This window comes from Oryctolagus cuniculus, chromosome 11 (assembly GCF_964237555.1).
Source record: "Oryctolagus cuniculus chromosome 11, mOryCun1.1, whole genome shotgun sequence".
Classification (NCBI taxonomy): domain Eukaryota; kingdom Metazoa; phylum Chordata; class Mammalia; order Lagomorpha; family Leporidae; genus Oryctolagus; species Oryctolagus cuniculus.
Window position 1 is genome coordinate 83,748,063 of NC_091442.1, and position 25,138 is coordinate 83,773,200.

The 25,138-nt window shown below is 41.8% G+C and overlaps 2 protein-coding genes across 2 annotated transcripts in view; one reads left to right on the plus strand and one right to left on the minus strand.

The window, feature by feature from the left end:
* The window catches only part of LIN7A (lin-7 homolog A, crumbs cell polarity complex component), a 161,891-nt gene extending 148,517 nt beyond the window's left edge, over window positions 1-13,374 (minus strand). The window contains exon 1 of the mRNA XM_002711366.5: window positions 13,048-13,374. Within this exon, the coding sequence (XP_002711412.1) occupies window positions 13,048-13,129 (82 nt within the window). The 5' untranslated portion in view covers window positions 13,130-13,374. The remainder of the gene's footprint in view (window positions 1-13,047) is intronic.
* Window positions 11,946-25,138, plus strand: part of ACSS3 (acyl-CoA synthetase short chain family member 3) — a 368,594-nt gene continuing 355,401 nt past the window's right edge. Inside the window, exon 1 of the mRNA XM_008256845.4 lies at window positions 11,946-12,079. The gene's annotated coding sequence lies outside the window, so the exon portion shown is untranslated. The remainder of the gene's footprint in view (window positions 12,080-25,138) is intronic.

The following is a 25,138-nucleotide window of genomic DNA, read 5'->3' on the forward strand; positions in this document are numbered from 1 at the left end:
CAGTCAAATAACTCTGATGGAAGTAGAAAAACTGGGATTCAAACTTGGGTAGAAAAGCTCTCGAGTGCATGTGTTCAAGGATCCTGTGGTTTCCCAAATAGGCAACAGTCCAGAAGTGAATTAGACAAAGATTGGGCGCTAGAAGAAAACAGCAGTAGAATGTCACCTTAGAATTTGTGGAGTGCCTGCCACTCATTATCTCATTTATTCCTTACAACAAATCTTGTAGGTTAGGTATTATCACCAGACTGTATTTCTTTCTTTCTGTTGCATTCCCCCTTCACCTGTTATGTTTTGGTCACTGCTTTCTTTATATATTTTTTAAAGATTTATTAATTTATTTGATAGAGTTAAACAGAGAGGGAGAGAGGTCGTCCATCCTCAGGTTCTCTCCAGTTAGCCAGAACAGCCTGGGCAGGGTCAGGCCAAAGCCAGGAGCCAGGAGCTTCTTCCAGGTCTCCAAAGTGGGTGGCAGGGGTCCATGTACTTGGGTCATCTTCCACTGCTTTTCCCAGGCATTTGCAGGAAGCTAGGATTCGAACTGGAGCAGCAGGGACACAGACTGGTGCTCATATGGGATGTTGGTGTTACAGGAGGTAGCTTTACCTGCTATACTACCACACCAGTCCCTGCTTTCTAATGAACCCACCAATGTGATCATCTATGCACTTGCTTTTTCCTCTTCTCAAAAAGCATTCTTTTCCCATCTTCACACGGCTGTCTTGCTCTGACAGCATGTCCTCACTACCTAAGTAGCTCTCAGTCCCTGCAACTCTTTACTTCTCATCTCTACACTTACTAACTGAAGTCTGATTTCATACTATTTGTGTACACTCTTTAAATATTTTGTTAGTCTATCCTAACCAGCACATAGATAAACAGCACCATCAACAGGATTGGTCCAGTGTCTGGTTCTGTATCCCCCATCCCTAAATATACAGTAGGTACAGTGTGTGGTAGACATTCATACATATTAACTACATTTGTGTTTCTACATTTTTTATTTTCCGCGTTTCTGCCTTTTCAAAGTTGTGTTCACTGTTGTTAGCTATGACAGTGAGGTTGCTTCGACACTATTTGGATGCAGGATTACTGACTCATGCAGATCCGCAATTGTATCGCTTCAGCAAACTCACATCTTCTAGTAGTTTTTCAGTTGATAATCAAATAATCTGAAAACGACACCTTTGACAATTCTTCTTTAATTTTATTACTTGCTATTTTTCATCTTGTAGCATTGCTTAAATCATTTTTGTACTGTTCTGGATGTTAATCAAGATTCTCAGTCTTTCATCTGTAAATACATTATTTGCCATTGGTATGTGATGGCTAGTGTTTATCATGTTAAAGAAGTTCCCTATTCACATTTTTTTTCAAAGTTACTTGTTTTGAAATCGGATATTAATGTTACCTTTCATCACATGCCTTTATCAAAATATACTGAGATTGCTGACTTTTTTTTCCTTTAAACTTTTGATCTTGTAAAGAATCAACAATCAATTGTTTGCTAATGTTGAATGTTCCTTGGAAATAAGTGGTTCTCAAATGGATGAGACAGTACTGCTCTTCAGTTAACATGATTCTGTAAGTATTGAGATTTAGGCTGGTACTTAATGCCTGGAAATTAGGGATACTAAACCCCTTTCCTGACAAATAAGTTTAATGCTCCAATTATCAGTGCTGTCTCAGTTGAGAACCACTGCAATGAATGAGATAGATGTTTCAGTGTTTTAAGACATTAATGTGATTAATATGCTAACACAGAGTGACTTCCAATTTTGAATCATTCAAACCTTTTTTAAAAATAATCCTTGCTAAGTTATGGTATATTAGTGTTACACTATATTACTAGTATTAGATAGCCTTTTATTTTAAAGAGAGATTTACATGTTCTATATTTTAATAATAATATAATATTGCTCATTATAAACTTATTAAATCAAACCTCCAATGTTTTCCAAATCAGTTATTCTTAGACAAGATTGTTCTAGTCACAGAGCAGTTGATGAGTTTCACATTTTAATATGATTCAATCTAATGAATGAAAGCTACAATAATTTATATATATTTTATTTTATTTAAGCTTTATTTATTTATTTATTTGAAAGGTAGAGTTACAGAGAGGAAGCAGCAGAGTGAGAGAGGTCTGCTGGTTCGCTCCCCAGATGTTCTGTTTCTGATCTGGCTCCCTGCTAATGTTCTTGGAAGGACAAACAAAGATGACCAAGTGCTTCAGCCCCTGACACCTTTGCAGGAGACCCTGGTGGAGTTCCTGGTGCCTGGCTTCAGCCTGGACCTGCCTTAGCTATTGTGGCCACTCAGGGAATAAGCCAGTGGATAGAAGATCTCTCTCTCTCTCTCTCTCTGTCTCTGATTTTCTCTCACTGCCTTTCAATTAAATAAGTAAATCTTTTAAAAATATAATAATATGCCTTATATTTTTCTTCCAGAAGGAAACAGATACATAGATCTATACAGTTTCCTAAAATGCTTTTATCACCTTTTTGTTATTTGCCCATTAGCAATTACTGCTATTTTCCAATTTTCCCCCAAAATCACTTTTCTTTTTTTTTTGACAGGCAGAGTGGACAGTGAGAGAGAGAGAGACAGAGAGAAAGGTCTTCTTTTTGCCATTGGTTCACCCTCCAATGGCTGCCGCGGCCGGCGCATGGCACTGATCTGAAGCCAGGAGCCAGGTGCTTCTCCTGGTCTCCCATGCGGGTGCAGGGCCCAAGGACTTGGGCCATCCTCCACGGCACTCCCACCCCAAAATCACTTTTGGCAGTCCTTTAATTATATTCCATAGTTCAGTTCTTCACTGCTGTTAGACAGACTTAGCTCTGATTTGACCTCCTCCATCTAACTCTGGGACTTAAATTTTAGGGCTGTTTTGTGGCTACCATTATTCTATCCTTTATGGATAAAGGTAATTCTTCTAAAGATAATAGAAGATTTTTATATTGAAATTTAACCAGCCGGTGCCGTGGCTCACTAGGCTAATCCTCTGCCTTGCGGCGCCAGCACACCGGTTCTAGTCCCGGTCGGAGCACCGGATTCTGTCCCGGTTGCCCCTCTTCCAGGCCAGCTCTCTGCTGTGGCCAGGGAGTGCAGTGGAGGATGGCCCAAGTGCTTGGGCCCTGCACCCTATGGGAGACCAGGAGAAGCACCTGGCTCCTGGCTCCTGCCATCGGATCAGCGCGGTGCGCCGGTCGCAGCGGCCATTGGAGGGTGAACCAACGGCAAAGGAAGACCCCTCTCTCTGTCTCTCTCTCACTGTCCACTCTGCCTGTCAAATAAATAAATAAAAAGAAATTTAACCACCACCACATTGGGTAAATAATCAAAAATAGCAGAACTAGTTGGACTTGAAATAGCTTCCGTGTTTCTAAGGGAAGTTATCTTCAGTTTGAATTAGAAGCCCTCGTTCTTCTCCAAGCCAGGTATCCGAGCAGAACTTCAAAATAAGCTTTAATCTCACATGATTTTTTTCAGTTGAAACTTTGGACATATTTATTTTTATTAAGAAACGCTTCAAATCAGGTAGCATATTGCTTAGCAAAGCTCAATCAAAAAACAAAAAACCTTTTATAGCATAGACTAGAAATAAAGCACTGATTGCATCAATATGACTTTTTTCAAGGCTACATTTACATTTTCCAAGAGCAATTTCAAATAAATCCACTTTAACTTGTATATCAGCAAAGATCCATCACTCATCTATTTTGTGGTTATAAAAATAAGACAATGTAGCTTATACTTTTTTTTAATTTGACAGGCAGAGTTAGTGAGAGAGAGAGACAGAGAGAAAGGTCTTCCTTCCATTGGTTCACCCCCCAAATGGCTGCTATGGCAGGCACTGTGCCGATCCGAAACCAGGAGCCAGGTGCTTCTTCCTTGTCTCCCATGCGGGTGCAGGGCCCAAGCACTTGGGCCATCCTCCACTGCCCTCCTGGGCCACAGCAGAGAGCTGGACTGGAAGAGGAGCAACTGGGACAGAATCCGGCGCCCATATGGGATGCCGGCGCCGCAGGCAGAAGATTAACCAAGTGAGCCACAGCGCCAGCCCCAATGTAGTTTATTTCTATGTGTTGAGGGGATAGGACTTTCTGTAGCATTCTCTTTACGTTAAAAGAAAAAAGTCATTTGAGGCTGGCGTTGTGATACAATGGGTTAAGCTGCCACCTGCAATGCTGGCATCCCATATGGGCACCAGTTTGAGTCCTGGCTCCTCCATTTACAATCCAGCTTCCTGCTAATGCACCTAGGAAAGCAGTGAAAGATGGTCCAACTTCTTGGACCCCTGCACCTATGTGGGAGACCCAGATAATGCTGCCTGGCCCAGCCTGGGCTGTTACGGCCATGTGGGGAGTGAATAAGTGGATGGAAGAGCGCTCGCTCTCTCTCTCTCTCCCTCTATCTTTCCCTCTCTCTCTAACTCTACTTTCAAATAAATAAAATAAATCTTAAAAAAACCCTCTTTTTAATCTGTACTTGCCATTCGTTTTTCTGCTTCAATTCACCAGTTAAAACAGCTGCAAGTATGCAGCCAACGGATTCAGGGCTATGAATATCAACAGCAACACCTCACATCCTCTTGTCGCTCTGGAGAGCACTCCTCTCTTAGGAGTTTGCCACTCACATACACAGGCAAAGTGACAAACTAACATAGGCACTACTTACACATTATTATAGGCTGGAAGGGGTTTTTTTGTTTTTTCTTTTGGTATTAAGAATCCTCCATGCGGGCCGGCGCTGTGGTGCAGCGGGTTAACGTCCTGGCCTGAGGCACCAGCATCCCATATGGGTGCAGGTTCGAGACCCAGCTGCTCCACTTCCACTCCAGCTCTCTGCTGTGGCCTGGGAAAGCAGTAGAAGATGGCCCAAGTCCTTGGGCCCCTGCACCCGTGTGGGAGACCCCGAGGAGGTTCCTGGCTTCCGATCAGCACAGCTCTGGCCTTTGTGGCCATCTGGGGAGTGAACCAGCGGATGGAAGACCTCTCTCTGCCTCTCCTTTCTCTGTGTAACTCTGGCTTTCAAATAAATAAATCTTTAATAATAAAAACAAAAAGAATACTCCATGATAGCTAGTCCAGCTAAGTTAGTTTTACTCATTGATTCACTCAATCAATGAACAAACATGCAGCGTGCCAGTTATGTGCCACACCGTGTGCTGGGTTCTGCACAAAAATCCAACATGATTTCTGACCTGACAGCATGTTCTAACAGCCGGATGTCAAGTCTTTAAGAAAACAATTCTCTCCAGGAGATACAGACTTTGCACAAGTAACACCATTGCTAATAACCCAACACACCTTACCATTTGACATTACTCCCTAAATGGTCTGGTCCATTTGCCCAACTAAATAGCTAGTCACAGTTGTGATCCATGGAAAATGACCCCAGAAACAAAAGCCTTAATTTCATGAATGATAGGTGCACACCAAATACATCTCAGGCTACAGATAGCTGACACAGCAAACCAGCAGGTATTCACTAGAATGCTTACTCTTTTTCTGCAAGCCCTATCATTAATTTATGGATTTCTTTTAACTTTCAAAACTTGATATAAAATTCTCCTTATGGAGTGGTCATTCGGCCTAGTAGCTGAGATGCCTGTGTCCCATATCAGAGTACCTAGGTTTAACGCACGCTCCAGCTCCTGACTCCAGTTTTCCAGTAATGTAGACCCTGGGGGGACAGTGGTACTGGTTCCTGACACCCATGTGGGTGGCTCCCACCCCTGCCCAGAAGTTTCAGGTGCTTTTGAACTGAACCAGTGGATGTGAGTGTTCTCTCGCTCGCTCACTTGCTCTCTTGCTCGCTCTCTTTCTCCCTCCCCCTCCATCTCTCAAATAAAAAAATATTAAATGAAAACTGTCCTTGATTTGTAATCAAAACATATCAGAGATTTGGGTTCTTCCCTTTGTAACTTTTCATTTACAAAAAACAAGTCAGATGTGGCACATTCTGACTCCTGGAAGGTATTCTATGACTCTATAGCACAAAATGAAACAAACAACAATGAAGTGCTCCCCTAAAAAAAGGTCAATAAAAGTAATTTTTGAAATGTTTATCAGGGCCAAAGAAAATGTGAGAAAGCAAGTGAGCACTTAACATTTGTAGCCTAAACCCTGTCTGGGTGCTGATGTGGGGAGGCTTTAGGACAAGGGACATAAAATATATTTGGCTCCTCTTTTTTCCTCCCTAATCAAAACCATCAGGGCATGCATCTTTCAAACCACATAAAACTAAATTTAATTGTTTATTTTCCTTCTTTCTTGATCTTGCTTCATGTTGGGAAAAAATACTTAACAAGGAGAGAGAGAAGGGGCAAGCCCCTTTGGACTGTGAGCAAAAGCAATTTTCAGGCAAATACAGATTTTATAAAATCTGGTGACTACAGCTGATTAGAAAAGCTATAGGCTGCCCAAGGCTTGAATTGGAAGATACATGAAGTAATAAGCTCTGCATGCCTTGAAAAGTGAAAAGGGAAAAGAGAAAATTTTAATGTATCACAAATCCTGTGAAAAGTGTGGCACCAGTGGGATTTTCATTTACATTCCATTTTTGTTCTTATGGGTTTTTTTCCCCCATAAGGTTGAAATCCAGAAAATAATAGCTCTGGGTTTTATATTCACATTTTTAAAGGACAAAAGTTGGGCTTTTTCAAAAGGGAAGGCACACTAAGATTTGTTTAATTAATACTTTAAATTACAACTTAAAGAAGCCAAGAAATAAAGATTTCAATTTTTGCAATTTGTCCAAATTAAATTAACTCACAAAAAGAGTTAGATGATAGTAATACCAACCTTTCATCTTAAAGAGATAGTTAAATGCAGATTGTAAGCTGCTGGTATGTCAAAAGGTAGGTATCAAACATTTTAAATTACAAAATTTCAATAAACTTCTGGAAATGTTTTAACTACTGATTTTACTCCTCGAGTTGGTTTTGCATTCTTTGTAGACCAATGTGTTTTTAAAATACCATTTGATTTTAAAAATTAGGGAGAAAAGATAAGCAAAAATGAAATTCAGAAGAATTCTTTCATAGTTTCATTTCTGACCTTGAGGTGGAAAGTGAAGGAGAGTTGGAGTTCTCCTACTTAAGACAGTGGCTAAATCCACACAGTCTTTAATATAATGAGGCATTTCTATATTCTTTAATATGACAGTATTAAGCATTATGGATTGCACCTTGCCTCATTCCCTAGAGTTTACCTGAAGGTCATTCCTGGTTTTAGAGATTAAAATCTAGGCAAGCTAACCTCTGCTGGAGGGGGAACGTTGCTGTGAGCATTTTAAAGTCTGGAAGAAAAGAATTCCACACTAATCTCCTTATCAACATCTTTTTGCCATAAGAGTAAATCTCATGTACTACTTCCTGAACGACTGACCACATCAACCATTAGACTGAAAAATTAATGTCTCATATTGTGGCCACTTGGATTCAACATGTAGATTTATGCAGAGTGACATGTAAATTACAGTGCTTAGTATATATTTGAAGATCTAATTATAATATATGTTATTCTAGCCTAGCAATAAGAAAGAGGGAAAAGCTATTAAGTAGACCTCCTTGGTATGCATAACCAAAATTCTGCTCCAGAATGCATCCATAGAGTTCAATTATTTCCTGGTAATTTTAATTTTTGATCTTTTTTTTAGTTATAGGTGGTAGAAAAATTGTGGATGTGGATTTTGGAATGTACTTTGTATAAGTCCTCTTTTTTTATCTCTCCAAATGTTTTTCCTAAGGATCCTGTTAATATAATACATCCAAAATCGATTTACATTTTCCTTTCTCCGTGAGTCTTCCTTTACCAACACTATCTAAAGGTCCATCCCAATTATTCTGGACCACAATGACATGTTTGTTTTCATCAGAGTACTTTGTGTGTTCAGCTCACCTGAAATCCAGAGGATAGGAGTCTGACGTAGTGGTTTAGATACCACCTCCTACACAGAATGGGTTCAAACCCCAGCTCCCAATTTCAGCTTCCTATTACCATAGACCCAGAAAACAGCAAGAGATGCCTCAGGTAATTGAGTTCCTGCCACTCACATGAGAAACAGGATTGAGTTCTGTGCTCTCACCTTCTGCCTCTGCTCAGTCCTGGCCATAGAAGGATTCAGAGGGCGCACCAGAGTGTATACTCCCAAACGAATAAATAATTCTAAACAATCCTAAATATGAGCTGCATCATCTCTCCCCTGGCTACCAACCTGATGCATCTTGTTTTCCACCATCTTCCCCCTTGCTCACTTTTTCACACTTGACTTCCTTGATGTTCCCAGGATGCACACACGAGTGTGCATCTACATGCTGAACACATTTCCCCAAATATCTTTAAAGTTTCCTTCCTCACTTAGGATGGCTTTCCCTGACTCATACATCTAAAACAGCAGCACCCATCACTCTGTTTTATCCAGTTTTATTTCTTGTCCCTAACACTAAGTTACGTATATATACATATTTGCATGTGTGCACATATATATATATATATATTTGTATGACTTAACTTACGTGATTAAAACAAAACTTGGTGTAAGTAACACTTATTTGTTAAATTAATTAAGTAATTCCTTCTTTATTATCTGTCTCCATCACTAGACTGTTACAGACCATAAAAGCAGAAACTTTGTTCATGGTATTTCCATAGCATCTTTTAAATAGTAGGTGATAAACAGATATTGAATGAATTTTTCATGTGGGTGTGGGTGTGTTTTAGTCTCTCTCCCTTAGTGGGCTATAATTACCACAAAAAACAGACTTATGTCTGTTGAGTGCTTCAGTGTATACGGATTCCACAGCAGGGTCCAGTTTATGAAAAATGTAATTTGAAATCCATCCACAGTTTATTGATAATACACACTTTCTACATATTGTGAAACAAGCACTCAATAAGTGGAGGACAAGAGTGAACAGGAACCTACTCGGGCCAAAGCCACCCAGGGATCCCCACACGGTTAATGTGACGTCTTCATGGGTGGATGGAAGAGTTCAGTACAGATAGAGGGTCATGAAAGTCTGAATTCACCCTGACAGTTATGTCAGGGTTCAACCTGAACCTTGAAATAAATTACTTCCCGAAGACCCAAGAAGCCAGATGCATACTTCTAAGGTTTATAAGTTTGCATGCAGTGTATGCCATCTGAATTCGGGGAGAGGTAGATCTTTGGACAATGATGCCACTAATATAGTAACTTTGAAACCATCTCATTCCTTCTTTCATGTTTTTCATCTTTAAAATGAAGACACTAGAAAAGAGCTAGCAACTCTAGAATTGTGGAGTATGGACTTAGATTCCCTGAGATGCCCTTGGAAAGCTTTGTCAAGCATCTTTCCTCCTTCCTCTCCTTTGCCCATCTGCCCAGCATTCTTCTTGGTTAAAAATCACACTGTTGGCGAGCAGTGTCTGGGTAGAAACTCATCATGTGTATAGGGTAAAGGGAGGTTAACTCCAAGGGCCCGTGTTACCACTTTCATCTTTTCCAGGACCAAAATACTGTGAAACCATGAACTGTGCTTCAGTTCACTAGTAAGGCCCTGCATTTTAACACTGCTTAAGTTACTGCTTTCCTTAGCTTACACTAGCTTACAGCAATTTCTGATTTTATCATTAGGGACTGTGACAGATACTGAGAATTCAAAATGAATTTGCAAATGGGCGCCACGGTATGGTGAAGTGGGATAAGCCACCACTTACTTGCAACTCCAGCACGTCAGACTGGAACGCCAGTTCTCATCCAGCTTCCTGCAAAGGCACTTGGAAAGGCAGGAGAAGATGGCCAAGAACTTGGGCCACTGTCACCCGTTTGGAAGACCTAAATGGACTTCCTGGTTCCTGGCTTCAGCCTGGCCCAGTTCCTGCTATTGCAGGCTATTTGGGGAGTGAACCAGCAGGTGGATGATCTCTCTCTCTCCCCCTCTCTGGTACTCTGCCTTTCAAATAATAAATAAGTCTTTTTCTAAAAAAAAAAAAAAAATGATCTTTTCTTCAAGGAGCTCCAGTCAATGGGAGATAAATGCAGTCCAATGGGAGGCAAACTCAATAGAATGTGAAAAGAGCTTTGAAGAGGCCAGAGCAGTGGGTAAATTTAGAACCCATCAAAGGCTAGCAAAAGTGGCCCAGGAGAGGGGTGATCTGGAAAATCTCCCAGTAGATAACCAAAAACTGTGTCTTAACTGCAGTTAACTGAATTATACACTGCTAAATCTGCACATTGTCAGAATCATCTAATCCGAAGTCCTGATGCGGCACAGAAGAAAAGTGATGTCCAGAGAGTTCAGGTGGCTCATACAAAGTGAATACGAAAGTGGCGGCTACGATGCAGAGAAATACTGATACAGAGAAATACTCTTTCAAAGACATCCCTCTTGGGGCCGGCACTGTGGCTCAGTGGCTTAATGCCCTGGCCTGAAGTGCCGGCATCCCATATGGATGCCAGTTCTAGTCCCAGCTGCTCCTCTTCTGATCCAGCTCTCTGCTATGGCCTGGGAAAGCAGTAGAGGATGGCTCAAGTCATCGGGCTCCTGCACCCACATGGGAGACCTGGAAGAAGCTCCTGGCTCCTGGCTTCGGATCGGTGCGGCTCTGGCCGTTGGGGCCAGTTGGGGAGTGAACCATCGGATGGAAGACCTCTCTCTCTCTGCCTCTCCTCTGTAACTCTGACTTTCAAATAAATAAATCAATCTTTTTTTTAAAAAAAAAGACATCCCTCTTTTTAAGGAAATATTTTAGAAATCCTTCTTATAAGCTTAATGATTAAATATCAATCATTTCAATAAGATGGAAAATATTTATGGATAGACTTCATATGCAGCAGTGTCTAGATTGCAGCCTGCATGAGCTGCTGGGGAACTTAGTCAAACTCCTCTTTTCTGCTTGCCTCTGGAGCTACTGCATGGACAACCACACTGAGGACAGGCACAGTGGAGAATCAATCTTGAGGCGGTAGGGCAGTGGGTTAAGCCCACACTGTGGCTGCAACCCATACCCCAGAGACGGGCCCTGCGCTTCCCATCAGCCTGCAGTGGATGCATCCTGGAGGCAGCTGATGTACCCACAGGCACTTGGGACCCTGTTACCCACATGGGAGACTTGAATGGAGATGGGGGCTCCGGGATTCAGCCAGGCTCAGCCTTGGCTGTTGCAGGCATTTGGGAAGTAAAGCACAGAATGGAAGACCTCTCTGCCTCTCTCTGGACTTTAAATTAAAATGAATAAACAAATGCATTTTTTAAAGAATAAATTTAATGAGCATCTCCTCTTAACAACTGGCTGTGGCATCCTAGGGCTAAGGTAAAACCCCAAAAGTGTAATAACGTTATTAGCAGTAGCAGTAGGCTATATAAAATTACTCAGGAATGCAATATTCTTGGAGGTTTCGCTCCTACTATCATCGTTTTACTCGGGATATTTAGTGACTGTGATTTTCATAATGGGACAATGTAACAGCTCATCACATTACCACAGAAGTACTTGGGAAATCCATAGTTTCTAATAGCTTCCCATCTGTTTGGCTCTTAGTGGCGATGGATTTATCCTGCCTAGTGCAGCTGCTGATATTGGGGGTAAAATCGTGGATTATACAATAGATTTCTGAGCTCTTTAACTACAGTTGCACGTTTGCTGGTTTGCCAATCAACGTCTCCTAATATAAAATCAATCATGCTGTTATTTTGCAACTCTTACCTAAGTAAGGTTACCATGGGTTCCACACAACATCTGTTCTGGCACCAAGAGAGAGAGAGTTAAAAGTCAAGTACCATCTCTCCAAACTAAAAACCTCAAACTGAGTTCACCGTACTCACAGCAGGATGCTTTTTTTTTTTTTTTTTTTTTTTGCCTTGCCCCAGCGTCCAGTTTAATCCGCCAACAAGAACATTTTCAGAGATACATTGGACTAAATTATCTTTCCCCAGAGCACACCATTTCCAAATGGCCGCCCAGGGTCCTAAGTCCAGCCGCTGCGGACGGGGACTAGCGGGTGCCCTCCTCTGCAGAGCCATGGGATTCAAGCGCCCTCACAACTGGACAGTGAAGCCAGACAGGAAGCCCGACCACCCCAGGCACAGGTACAGCCCCGCTCGCTCGGGTGCATCACAGAGGCCGGCCGTCACCGCCCCAGTATAGGGTCCCCGGGCTCGGGGAGCCGAGCCGGGCGGCGGGGGCGGGGGTCCTGGGGAACCCACACTGTTTTTCCGTTCAAGTCGGAGGGCAGCAGCCACAGGGTCGCGGGTCACAAGTTGAATTTTAATCCAACCTGCGCTTCGTACCCGCGCTTTCCGCAGCCCGGGCACCGCGGTGACAACCTGGCTGGGAGAGAACCAGCTTGGCTGGGGTTGGGAGAAACTGAAGAGTTGCTACCGCCCGGGTGCTGTCAGCGGCAGGAGCAGGGTGACCCCCGCCGCGGTGGCCACGCAAAGCCGGGGAGAGCCGGGCTCGGCGACGCGGTGCCCCCGGCCCGGGCACAGCCCCAGCGCTCCGCGCTGCCCTTTCGGCAGAGGGCAGCTCCCCGCCGCGGCAGTCTGGCTGCCGTGCGCCCGGCTACCCCCGGGGAGCGCCCGGGCGGCCGCCAGGACACCCGCAGCCCTCCGGACCCTCGCCCTCCGGCGCCCGGACAAACTTCCTTCCTCCCGAGTCCGCCGGCCGCGCAGGCTGGCAGGCGGCCCCGTGGCCAGCCTCGTCTCCGGCCAGCGGGGAGAGCCTCCTCTCTGCCCCCTCTCCTACCCCGCGCATCCGCTCCAACAAAGCCGCCGGCCGGGGCTCGACCCGGCCAGGGGCCTGGGAGTGGCAGCGGGGGCTGCAGGGCTGGGAGAAGACGTCCCTCGGCTGGGCCAGCACGGCGGGAAGGGGCAGCGGGGACGTGGCGGGGAGAGAAAGGGGAAGAAAGTATCCTGGTCGCGGCGGCGGGGCGAACGCCTTCCTGCCTCGTCCTGGCTCGCCCGACCCGAGGCGTCCTGCCGTCCCGGGGGGACTTGACAGCGGCAGAGGGGGAGGCGGAGGGGGCGCAGGGGCCTGGCGGGGCGAGCCGCTCCCTTACCTCTGTCCAGAGTGAGCGGCTGGACCACTGTCAATGTCGCCATGTCTGCCGTGGGAGCCGAAGTGACGCTCGGCTTCAGCATCAGCAACCGCTTGTAGTGAGAAAAAGAGGAGGAGATTGGGGGCGGGGGTGGAGAGGGAAGACGGAAAGGAGGGGGCGGAGGGGGGAGGAAGGAAGGTGGTGGTGGAGGCGAAGAAAGCTTGGGTGGGTTGGTGGCCAGATGGAGACGCAAGTGTTCCGCGCAGCGGCGGAGCCTCCGACGCGGCGCGGCGCAGCGCGGAGCAGGTACCCGAGAGCGCCTGCCTGGCCGGGCTCCGCGGAGGAAGGCTTTGCCCTAGAACTTTGCTATGCCGCCCCCGGGAGCGCTGGGTGGGTGCAGCTGGCGCCTTGCTCTCTTTCAACTTTCCACCCAGATAAAATGGTCGGAGCATACGTGCGTGGCAGGGGAGGAGAGCGAGCGGGCGGGCGGGCAGAGAGGGGATTTGGGGGAGGGAGGTGGGCAGGCGAGGTTTTTTTTCAGATGTAGAGAAATTGTGGAGCCAGTCATCTCATCCCCTTCTGGTGTTGGAAATGTTGGGCTCAATGACATAGTTGCTGTTAATTTCTGTTAAAGTTTTTTTTTTTTTTTTTGGAATGTTGACTTATAACAGTATACAGGATAACTGACATAAAGCCAGGGTTCCATCCATAGGTACGTTTAGCGGGGACCTGGATATAAATTTATTAGATGTTACTTAACCTTTGAAATCAAACCGATTAAAGTATTTTAAATTTTAAAAAAAAAGATCAGTCTCTATAATGAAGTTTATGGAACATGGACCCGGCACTTTTTCTCACTGCTGTATAACCAGTTGTTATCCAAAGGTGGTACTGATTAATTAACACAGGTACCAGAAATGGAGCTAGGGATGGTACTACCATGGGCCAGGCCCTGATCTGGGGCTTGGTAGAGTCTCTGCCTTCCTGAAGGCTGAGCTTTGGTGGGAGATGTTGTTGAAAAGGCTCACTTGGGAGTCAGTTGATCAGGATTCTGTTGCTCCCTTTGCGCCGGGAGACAGGCTGCTTTCACTGGCTTGCCACAGTGAGGACTGATTTCCTGATCATGAAATTAAGAAGCACAGAGAAACCTTCTATAGGCAGAGTGGGCATGACTGTGGGTGCAGGACTGGTAATGACAAAGCTATCTCCATCCCCTTCCCTGTGGCACAGCTGAAGTGTTTGGACTAGCAATAAACTCTTAAAGGCAGACACTGCTTTGCAGCAAAATATTTGCATATAATCGATGCCATTTTCTTCTAATTACATATGGATGATTTCTGAAGGTCTTTCCTATCCTAGGGTCTTACAACTGAAAAACAAAAGTACCATTTCACCAACAATGACAAAGTTAGAGGTGACTGGCCATACACACACTTAGCAGAGCCCTAAGGACACATGAAAATAGTTCGGTATGTGTTCATTTCGTGTTTTTAAAAGAACTCTGATCTCGAAATTCAAGACTTGCGTAAGTGCCCTTCAGATGTCACATAATCCCTCACATTCCTCATTCCTCAAAAAAGGGACATGATGACACGCATCACGCAGAGGGAGTTAATTCTGTCCTGCAGCCCCACTCACTGTTCTGAGTGTCTGCTTGGATCCTACACGTGAATGTGCCTTGAACACAGTAAAGAATAGGCACTTTGATTCAGATAAGCGTTCATCCCACCCCGGCTGTGGCAAGCACTGTGTTGGGGTCTGTTTGTGAAAGCGTCCTGAGATAGGGCCCTCTCTGGACTTTGCTCAGTCCCTGTTGGGAGACAAATTCTGAGCAAGTCATGAAAATCTGTGCCGTTAGTGCTCTCGGCGAGGTAGAAGGGAAGTGCTGTGGGAGCCAGAGGAGGAGGAAACAGCTCTGGTTGGTGATCATTATTCACATCCCTGAAATTAAGCAACCCAGCAAAGTTGAATTGTGTTCAGTGATATCCGAGTGTGTTCCAGGGTTTTGCACAAAAGACCAAATGTCATTCCACAATCGAGAATGAAGCAGTTGTACAAATCCCTTGGTCACTAATGTAAGTCTTTAAACAACACACTTAGTTAGAAATATGGATTTGAGTGGCTTGATTCATACAGTTAAAAGTCATCATTCTACCTGTTTCAACACAAATCCCAGATTGTCAGGTTGATGAAGGCAGCATTTTTGTATTTGGGTTTCCTGGACTTGTGCCACGGCTCCCTAATGGGAAACGTGCTCCATCATTCTTTTATGATGACTCTGTGTGGCTTTTTCTTTGGGATGAAAAGCGAAAGAAAAAGGAAATGCAAATCACCCTATTTTCATCACTTATTATTTCTAATAGTGGCAAGTCGATGCGTACATGGGTATAGAGAGTGAATAATAATTCATTATCTGGTAGAATTTTTTAATAAAATATGAATACTGTCTCCAACAATAGTAGTGAATTTATTCTAGAAACCTGCAGAGATACAGGAAAGTCTCCTTCAACTCTTGCTTGTGTGGGTATGCCCAGGCTCAGGTCTCATGAGTAATTACCTCATTACTCCCTGACCAACCACAGTGTTCATCAAGGTCAGGATCCTTGACCTATTCACAAGCTGGTTGCTCTGTTGTGTGTTAATCAGAGAATTGTTAAAACATCCTTAATTATACTTTTATCTCAGCTATCTGGTTATATAATCATTGCATTCTTCCATTAAATGGCATACAGCATTTTAGTTCAGTGGTAATATATTTCAAATGTAATTAATTGGTTCAATAAGTACATATTGAACACTTTATATGTGCCAGGCTTAATGCTATGTTGGTCTCTCTCTTCCTCTTTTTTCCAGCCCCCAAATGTCAGTATCCCTATCCCATTTTGGAGATAAGTAAACTACAGCTTAGGCTGAGCAACTTGCTTAAAAATAGTGGCATTTGAGTACAAGAGTCTCCATGATTTTCACTAAGAAACATCACACTTCACCCAATCTTATTGAAGATTTTGCTATTTCAGTCTTTAATTTCAGAGTTCCGTGTGTGTGTGTGTGGTGTGTGTGTGGCCTCTCTTTTTTTTTGTTGTGCTTGAGATATTCTTAGAGAAATGCATGAAGGTAAGTTAGGTCAAATGACAAAAGAACTATGATACTGCTTCCATTCTGTACAAGTATAGGTTAATGTGAAAACAACTGCACACTTTGTGAAATATAAAATTTGTTCTTGTTAGAAAATTCAAGTTACATTGGGGTCTGATTCACTTAATTGAATCTTAAATTATATGACAAAATCAAGAAGGAGGTTTGCATAAAACATTAGCATACCAAGAAAATGTGTTTAGTTAGATTATAAATGAAGTATAATAAAGCACAATTTTGTATAAGAAGTCAGCACCTTCCAACAGGAATTCTTTCAGCCCAAGTGTTAGAAATTATTTTTGACTGATTTAAGATAACATATTAACGTTCTTAATTCACACAGTTTTGTCAAAATGGAACAAGATTAAGACGAAGTGTCAGCGGAGCCGCGGCTCTGCTCACTAGGCTAATTCTCTGCCTGCCGCGCCGGTACCTTGGGTTCTAGTCCCTGTTGGGGCGCCAGATTCTGTCCCGGTTGCCCCTCTTCCAGTCCAGCTCTCTGCTGTGGCCAGGGAGTGCAGTGGAGGATGGCCCAAGTCCCTGGGCCCTGTACCTGCATGGGAGACCAGGAGGAAGCACCTGGCTCCTGGCTTCAGATCAGCACAGCACGCCGGCTGTAGCGGCCATTTGGGGGTGTACCAACGGAAGGAAGACCTTTCTCTCTGTTGTCTCTCTCTCACTGTCTAACTCTGCCTGTAAAAAAAAAAAAAAAAAGATGAAGTGTCAGTCTACACGTTGGAACATAAATGTTTACATTGTTTTAAAAACATCCTCTTAAGCAGACCATCTTACCTAAAATCAGTCTCGAAAGTACTTATTAGTCTAGTCAACAGATACTTACCATACTCACCCTATGGAAAGTACTGTTCTAGCAGTGAGTAAGAGAGAGTTCCTGATCTCACGTGGCTTACGTTCTACAAGGCAGAGAATGACAGTAAAAAAAGGACCTAATCAGGAAGTGACAAAGTACTGTGCAAAGAATTGGCAAATGATCACTGAAGTAGGTCTACAATGATATCAAGATCGCCAAACACAATACTGTTCCAGGGAGCAGGAGAACAAAGCCGGCATGGGTGACTGGCATGTTGTGTCTCTGGGTAAACGCAATAGTTCAGTGTAAAGAAAAAACAGGGCACAGGTGTTTGGCATAGTGATTAAGACAGCTTGGGCCTGATTCCTTACCAGGGTGCCTGGGTCTGGGTCCGGGCTCTACTTCCCATTCCAGCATCTTGAACCCTGGGTGCCAGCAGGTGATGGCTGAAGTACTTGGGTCCCTTCGACCCCGGTGGGAGCCCCAGGTTGAGTTCCAGGCTCTTGACTTAAGCCTGGCCCAGCACTGGCCGTTGCAGGCATTCAAGGAGTGAACTGTTGGACATGATCTTTCTCTCTCTCTCTCTCCCCTCCCCTCTCCTTTCCTCCCTCCCCCCCCCCTTTCAAATAAATAAAATTTTAGAAGAACGTAAAAAGGAAAACACCAGCCTAAAGAGAACCATTGAGAGTCTGTAATGTCATTAATAGAAGTATAATGAAGCCCTCATAAATTACTTTGTGCCTATCAGACAATAAAATGCACAAATACAATCTGCACTAAGAAAAAAATTTGTGCTGTGGCATGTACATTAAAATTACTAACATCAGAATGAAATGAAGAGTTACTAATTCAGAGCTGGATGTTAGAAAATTAAAGATGAAATGAAAATATTAAAAGTCAATTCTAATTATATTTCATTGCCTTCAAAAGAAATAAAAACTTATGGAAGAGGAAATCTGAAATTTGAATAATTATCCCACAGTTGCAGGGTTTTATTTACATTATCTTACATTACCAGATATCATACAAATCATGAATATAATAATGAATTTTTACTCTGATTCTATCATGGGCAATAACACACATAATTCCTAAGTGCAAAACCTTTCTGGTTCTAAGATGCTTAATTTATGCCTATTTGATTCATAGACTCTAAGTGATATTTTTGTTTTATTTTGAAATGAATATTTTTCTATTTTCACAGCTGGGAGTTATTATTGATCTTTTGATAGTGATTTTAAAGAAAGATTATGATTTTTTTTCTTTGTACATCTTTAGATCATATTTATGTCTTAAGATTATCAAAGAAATACAAGGGATAAAAGACAAATTAATTTTTTAATGTGATATGCAAGTAATGCTCAAGAAATGTTTTCGTAGGTGGTGATGCCTTCAACTTTGGAGTACTGAAGCTTGTTCACAGTTGTGTGAGATCCGATTGTCTTATCTCAACATTATTGTCAGTGACTTTACAATGGGGTCTTCATGTTGACCTTCATGGGAGTATTTACACCAGGGAGATGTGCAAATGCTGTATTGAAGGTTTTCCGTTTTCTTCTCAAAAGTCAGTTAAACAATGATGAGTGCAGTCCACAGTCCAGAAAGAAGTTGGAAAGTTGTGATGATATACGCAGCAGGGAAGGAGTAATTCTGAGAAAAAAATTAAATTGTATTGGATAGAAAAATTTTAAAATCACCAGTTTGTACCATACAGACTAGGACAATGGACCTAGGGAGGCCTCAGAATTAGAAGATATATTATTTTTGAGAAGTTTATAAAATAACCAGATATGAATTAGATACCTTAAATTAATTATAGAGTGATATCAACAAGAATATTATAAATTTTTATGTGTTAAAGGCATCCAGGAAAAAAAAGAAACTCTGGATCCTGAAGGATTCTTCAAGGCAGTTTACACTGTCTTTCCTGAGAAACTTGAACTTCTTTTGTATGTATATGAGGGTACTTAAAAAAGTTCATGAAGGGGATAGGTATTTGGTCTGCTGGTAAGACTCTTAACATCCCACATCAGAATACTGGGTTCAAAACCAAGCTCTAGATCTGGACTACAGCTTTGTGCTAAAAGAGACCCTGGAACCAGTGGGAATGGCTCAGGTATTTGGGTTCCTGCCCTCCACGTAGGAAACCTGGATTGAGTTTCTGGTTGCTGGCTTTGACCTTGGCTCAACCCCTGCTATTATGGACATTTGAGGAGTGAATTGGCAGATGGGAGTGCTCTCTCTCTATCTCTTTCTGTCTCTCTCTCTCTTTTTCTCTCCTCCTATTTCCCTCTCCCTGCCTCAAATAAATTAATAAGTACCTTTAAAAAGTTTTTGAAAAATGGAATTAAAACGTGAGTTTATTGAGGTATAGAAAGTATTGAGGTATAGAAAGAAGTTTGAAATTCATTCTTACACAGGGTCTTCAAAAAGTTCATGGGAAATCCATATTATGAAAAAAGCTATTTTCAAGAATGCATCAAAATAAACTTACTTTTAAATTCCCCCTTTCCAGGTACTTTTTGAAATGCCCTTTGATGTACAATAAAATGCCTTACCTTTCAGCAGAAAGAGCCCTTTTAGTAATTTAGAACCAGAAGACTACTAACTAAGTAGACAAGCATCTTGTAAGGATGTCATAGAAAAGTAGAGAAGGGCTATGTGATTCTAAGGGGACGTGTACATTTCTAGGAAATCTCACCGTAGTAAAAGCTAACTGTCACTTTGACCCTTAGAAAGGTGACTGACCATGGTTAGGGCTTGTTTTTTGGGAACTTTAGCTTAAATGGCCTTTTGAAAACCACCTTGATTTTCTGCCTTCTATTTCATTGAACCTAGCTTAACTTACCTAGTAGTAGAAGTTCTCTCCAATTTTGGTATTATGGAATTAAGGACATTAGGGAGAAACAGACAAGAAGATCATCTTCGAATTGTTCCCGGATTCTTAGTACATAATTGAAGATACTAACAGAATTTAGTGTAAGGACGCCGGCAAGCACACCTGTCAGTACTTAGCAGGTTTAGAAGTTAACTGCACCATTAGCATGAGCAGCACATCCCCAAGAGAGTTCCAAACTCAAATTAGTTTTTATCCTGCAGTTCCCGAATTTAAAGAAAAATTTCTACAATTGTAATTAGTCCACATTGAAATATGGTCGTTCCGGGCTCAATTTGAAGCATAAAATACTCTCTTCTCAAAGCCTAGTGGAAATAAATTGTGTTTCTCTGATGCTGGTTCTCACCCTGAGCTCGGCCACACCCGACTTTTTGGTGCTGGATGAACTCTAACGCCCTTGCCCTGCAGCCAGACCTCTCTGATGCTTGTTGTCTGATGAGTCTGCAGTTATGTGAGGTGGATCGGCTTCCCGAAATGCAGCGTCGGGGAGAAGAGTCCTCCTCCAAAAATTTCTTAATTTTACTTCTTGCTCAAAGCATTTTCTCACATAATAATCCCAATTATGACTTTGTTACGGCCTCTTAAGGATTTAGCCAGAATGGGAAAAAATTAAGCAAATTGAGGATGGTCTTGACTCGAATGAACATCTCAAGGTTCCTGTCACCTGGATTATTACATGGGTCAGTTGTGACAAATTAAGCTAAATAATTATATTTTTTTATGCACCTCAAATCAAAGTAATGCCCTGACAGTGCAGGGAGTAAGTAAATCTCTGCTCTCTTTATTCCTGTTAGATAAGCAAAGAAACTCTTTTATTCAGTCTTATATATTTTTTTATATATCCTCTCTTTTAAACATTATTTGTTTTGAAGTTTTTCATGTAAGACTAGCACATGACATATTATTCAGAGTATTGCAAAAGCCCACTCACCACAAGTCATCAACACTAACATGGAGTTTTTTATTTTCAGTATATGTGTGTGCATGTGTATACATGCATACATGTGTGTTCAGGCACTCACCTATCGTTTAAAAAATTCAAGCAGGATTACATTATATTTGACATTTTGGCTTATTTTAGTCATATTTTATATTAATACATATAGACCTATATGATCTTAACTAATTCACCAAATTTCATTGGACTATGTCTTTAGGTGTACTTTTAGATTGTTTCTAGATTTTTGCTTTTCAAATTGTGCTACAAATGAGAATCCTTGTTTACATCTTTTTTTTCTTTTAAATAAGATTGACTTATCTATTTGTAAGGCAGAATGACAGAGAGAGAAAGACATGGAGAACGGTATCTTTCATCAGTTACTTCATTCTCCAAATGCCTACAACACCAGGGGCCGGGCTAGTCCAAAGCCAGGAGCCTGGACCTCCATTGGAGACTTCCATATGAGGGACAGGAACCAAGTACTTGGGCTGTGCTCCAGTACCTCCCTGGCACGTTAACAGGAAGCAGAACTGGAAATGTGAAGTGGCTGGGGCTCGAACCAGGCACTCGGATATGGAACGCAGGCATCCCAAGTGGCAGCATAACCTGCCATAAAGCTCTCCTCTATATCGTCTTGATGAGCATGAATTCTGCTTAGTGATGTGTTGTTCTTTTGTGTAATCCTGTGTTAATATGGCCATTTTCAGTGTCATGCTTTCAAATTATAATACTTGTGACCATCTTATTCCTGCTTCAATGTATGCATTTTCTTATATGCTAGATGCTATCTTATCTATAGAAATACTGTATTTAATTGAATTTCTAAAGTCTCAAGTAATTTTATTTTTTAAAAAATAGCAAATTGCTATAGACTGATGACCATTTTCCTATATAAAATATGTGGATGGCGGGCATTTAACCTAACAGTGACCAGACTGGATGGCATGCTCATATCCTGTATTGAAATGTCTTGGTTTGAATCCTGATTCTACTGTCAATGCCATTTTCCTGCTAATATGCATCCTGGGAGACAGAAGATAATGGATCAAATAGTTGGATCCTTGCCATCCATGCGGGAAACTTGGATTGAGTTACTGGCTTCTACCTTTGGCCTGACCAAGTCCTGGACTGTAGGGTCATTTGGGGAATAGCCCAGTAGATGGGAGCTCTCTCTGTCTGCCTGTCTCTTTCTCCCTGTCTGCTTTCCTGTCAAGTAATATAAGTACAGAAAAACATTTGAAATAAAATATGTGATATTCTTTCATTCAATACCCTACTGGAGTTTTAGCCAGAGTAACTGAGCAAGAGAAGGAAATAAAAGGCATACAAATTAGAAGGTAGGAATTAAAATTATCTATGTTTTTCAGAAGATATTATGCTGTATAAAAAATACCTAAAGGCTCTACCAAAAGACTACTAGAACTGACGTTATAGGACACAAAGTCAAAATATAAAACTCAATAGGCTTTTTATATACCAGTAATTGCTGAAGAAGAAATGAAAGAAATCTTCGCAATAGCTATAGAAATAATAAAATACTTCAAATAAATGTAACCAGTTAAACGGAAAAGCTCCATAATGAAAGTCACAAAACACTCATGAAAAGAACTGAAGAATACACACACACACACACACACTCACATACAAATGGAAAGACATCCTATGTGCATGGACTGAAAGGATCAATGTTAAAATATCTATAAGTACCAAAGTGATCCACAGATTTGGTGCAGCCCCCATCAAAATGCCAATGACATTCTTCACAGAAAAGCAGTTCTAAAATTCATGTCAAACTCCAAAAGACCCAAGTGACCAAAGCAGTCTTGAACAAAAAGGACAAAGATGCAAGTATCATAATACTTGAATTAAAGACATAGTAGAGAACCATAATAATCAAAGCAGTGTGGTATTGGAATAAAAACAGATACATAGATCAATGGAACAGAAAATAGATCCCAAATATAAACCTATACATCAACAGCCAAGTGATTCTTGGCAAAGCCTTCAAAAACATTCAGTGTAGAAAGGACTGCCTTTACAGTAAATTGTGTTAAGAAAACCAGACATCCATATGCAGAATATTATAATTTGACTGCCGTCTCTCATCTTGTATAAAAATCAACTGAAAATAGATCAAAGGCCTACATATTATATTTGAGACTATGAACCTACTAGAATAAAACATAGGAGAAATATTTTAAGACACTGATATAGGCAATAAAGTGATTTCAGGGACATGACCCTGAAGTCACAGGCAACATAAATGGAATTAGACAAATAATATATATAAAGCTTCTTGCTCCTGCACAAATAAATCAACTAACAGTGAAGAGACAGTCTGCAGAAATGACAGAAAATATTTTCAAATTACTCATCTGACAAAGAATTGATTCCCAGAATATATAAGGAATACAAATACCTCAACCTTAACAAAACAAATCTATTTTTTAAATGGGTGAATTATCTGAATAGACATTTATTAAAAGAAGAAATATAAGTGGCCAACAAATATATGGAAAAATGCTCAATGGTATTAGACATCATGGAAATGCACACCAAAGCCACAATGGGTATCATCCCTATCACCCCACTCAGGTAGAATGCCTATTGTTAAAAAGGTAAAAATAACAAATGCTGCCCAGAGTGTGGAGACAAAGGAACATTTTTAAACTGTCAGTGAGAATGCAAGTTAACTATTATGGAAAACTGTAAAGAGATTCCTCAGAAAACTAAAAATTGGTCTACCAGCTATGCCAGTTCTGAGCAAATGTCCAAAGAAAATGAAGTCAGCATATCAAAGAGAAAGCTGCACTTCATGCTTATTGCAACACTATTCATTGTAGCCAAGTTTTGGACTCAATTTAGGTGATTACTGATGGATGGATGAAGAAAGAAGATGTGACATATATACACAATGAAATATTATTCAGCCATCAAGAATGAAATCCTGTCATCTTCAGTAAAGTGGGTGGAATTAGAGAACATTGTATTAGGTAAACTAAGCCAGGCACAGATAGATAGGTACTACATGTTTTCTATCCTCAGTGGAAACTAAAAAAAGTAATAACAAAAATGTTTATCTGATTGTAGAGTAGTAGTTATTAGAGCTTGGAAAAGGTGGTTGGAAAAAGGGGTAGAGAGCGGTTGGATAATGGCTACCAAAATAGTTTTAGAGAGAAGGAATTAGTGCTAGTGTTACACAGCACAGTGGAGTGACTGTAGCTCATGCTAACCTCATATCTATTTTACAAGGAATTTTGAAACAGGGGCTTGAAGTTCCCAAATTAAAGAAATGATAAGGAGATAGAAATGCTAAGTGCCATAATTTGATCAGTGCATGCTGTATTAATGTCTTGAAATATCACACTGTACCCCTTAAATATGGTCAGTGATATATTAAAAGGTGTACACAACCTTTGCAAAATGTGAAAGGAAAAATTAAAGCAGTAAAAGAGGAAAATGTTAAAAGTAGATAAAGGTTTTTTTTTTTTAAGATTTATTTATTTGGTAGGCCAAGTTACAGAGAGAGGGAGGAAGAGGGGCAGTATAGAGAGATCTTTAATCAGGGGGTTCACTCCCCAAATGGCCACAATGGCCAGGGCTGAGCCAGGTTAAAGCCAAGAGCCAAGACTTCCATCGGGGTCTCCCACATGGAGTATCTGGGCCATCTTCTGTTGCTTTCCCAGGAGTGTTAGCAGGGAGCTGGATTGGCAGTGGAGCAACCAGGACACAAACCAACACCCATTTGGGATGCTGGCATTGCAGATGGTGGCTTAACCCATTATGCCACAATGCCAGCCAGGATAGAAGGTTTTAAAAGTATCAAGGTTTTAAAAGTATCTTTTTTGGCTATTGAAAAGTAGTTAACCAGCTAGCCAAATGAAAATTATATTTTTATTTCTCCTTGGCCAAAAAATGGCAAAAATTATTTGTTTTTTAACACCAAAATTTATTTTATTTTATTTTATTTTATTTTATTTTATTTTATTTATTTGACAGAGTTAGACAGTGAGAGAGAGAGACAGAAAGAAAGGTCTTCCTTCCGTTGGTACACCCTGCAAATGGCTGCTACGGCCAGCGCGCTGTGCCGATCCGAAGCCAGGAGCCAGGTGCTTCCTCCTGGTCTCCCATACGGGTGCAGGGCCCCAAGCACTTGGGCCATCCTCCACTGCCTTCCTGGGCCACAGCAGAGAGCTGGACTGGAAGAGGGGCAATCTGGACTAGAACCCGGTGCCCACTTGGGATGCCAGTGCCACAGGAGGAGGATTAACCAAGTGAGCCACGGTGCCAGCCCTGTAACACCAAAATTTAAAAAGGAACAATTTAAATA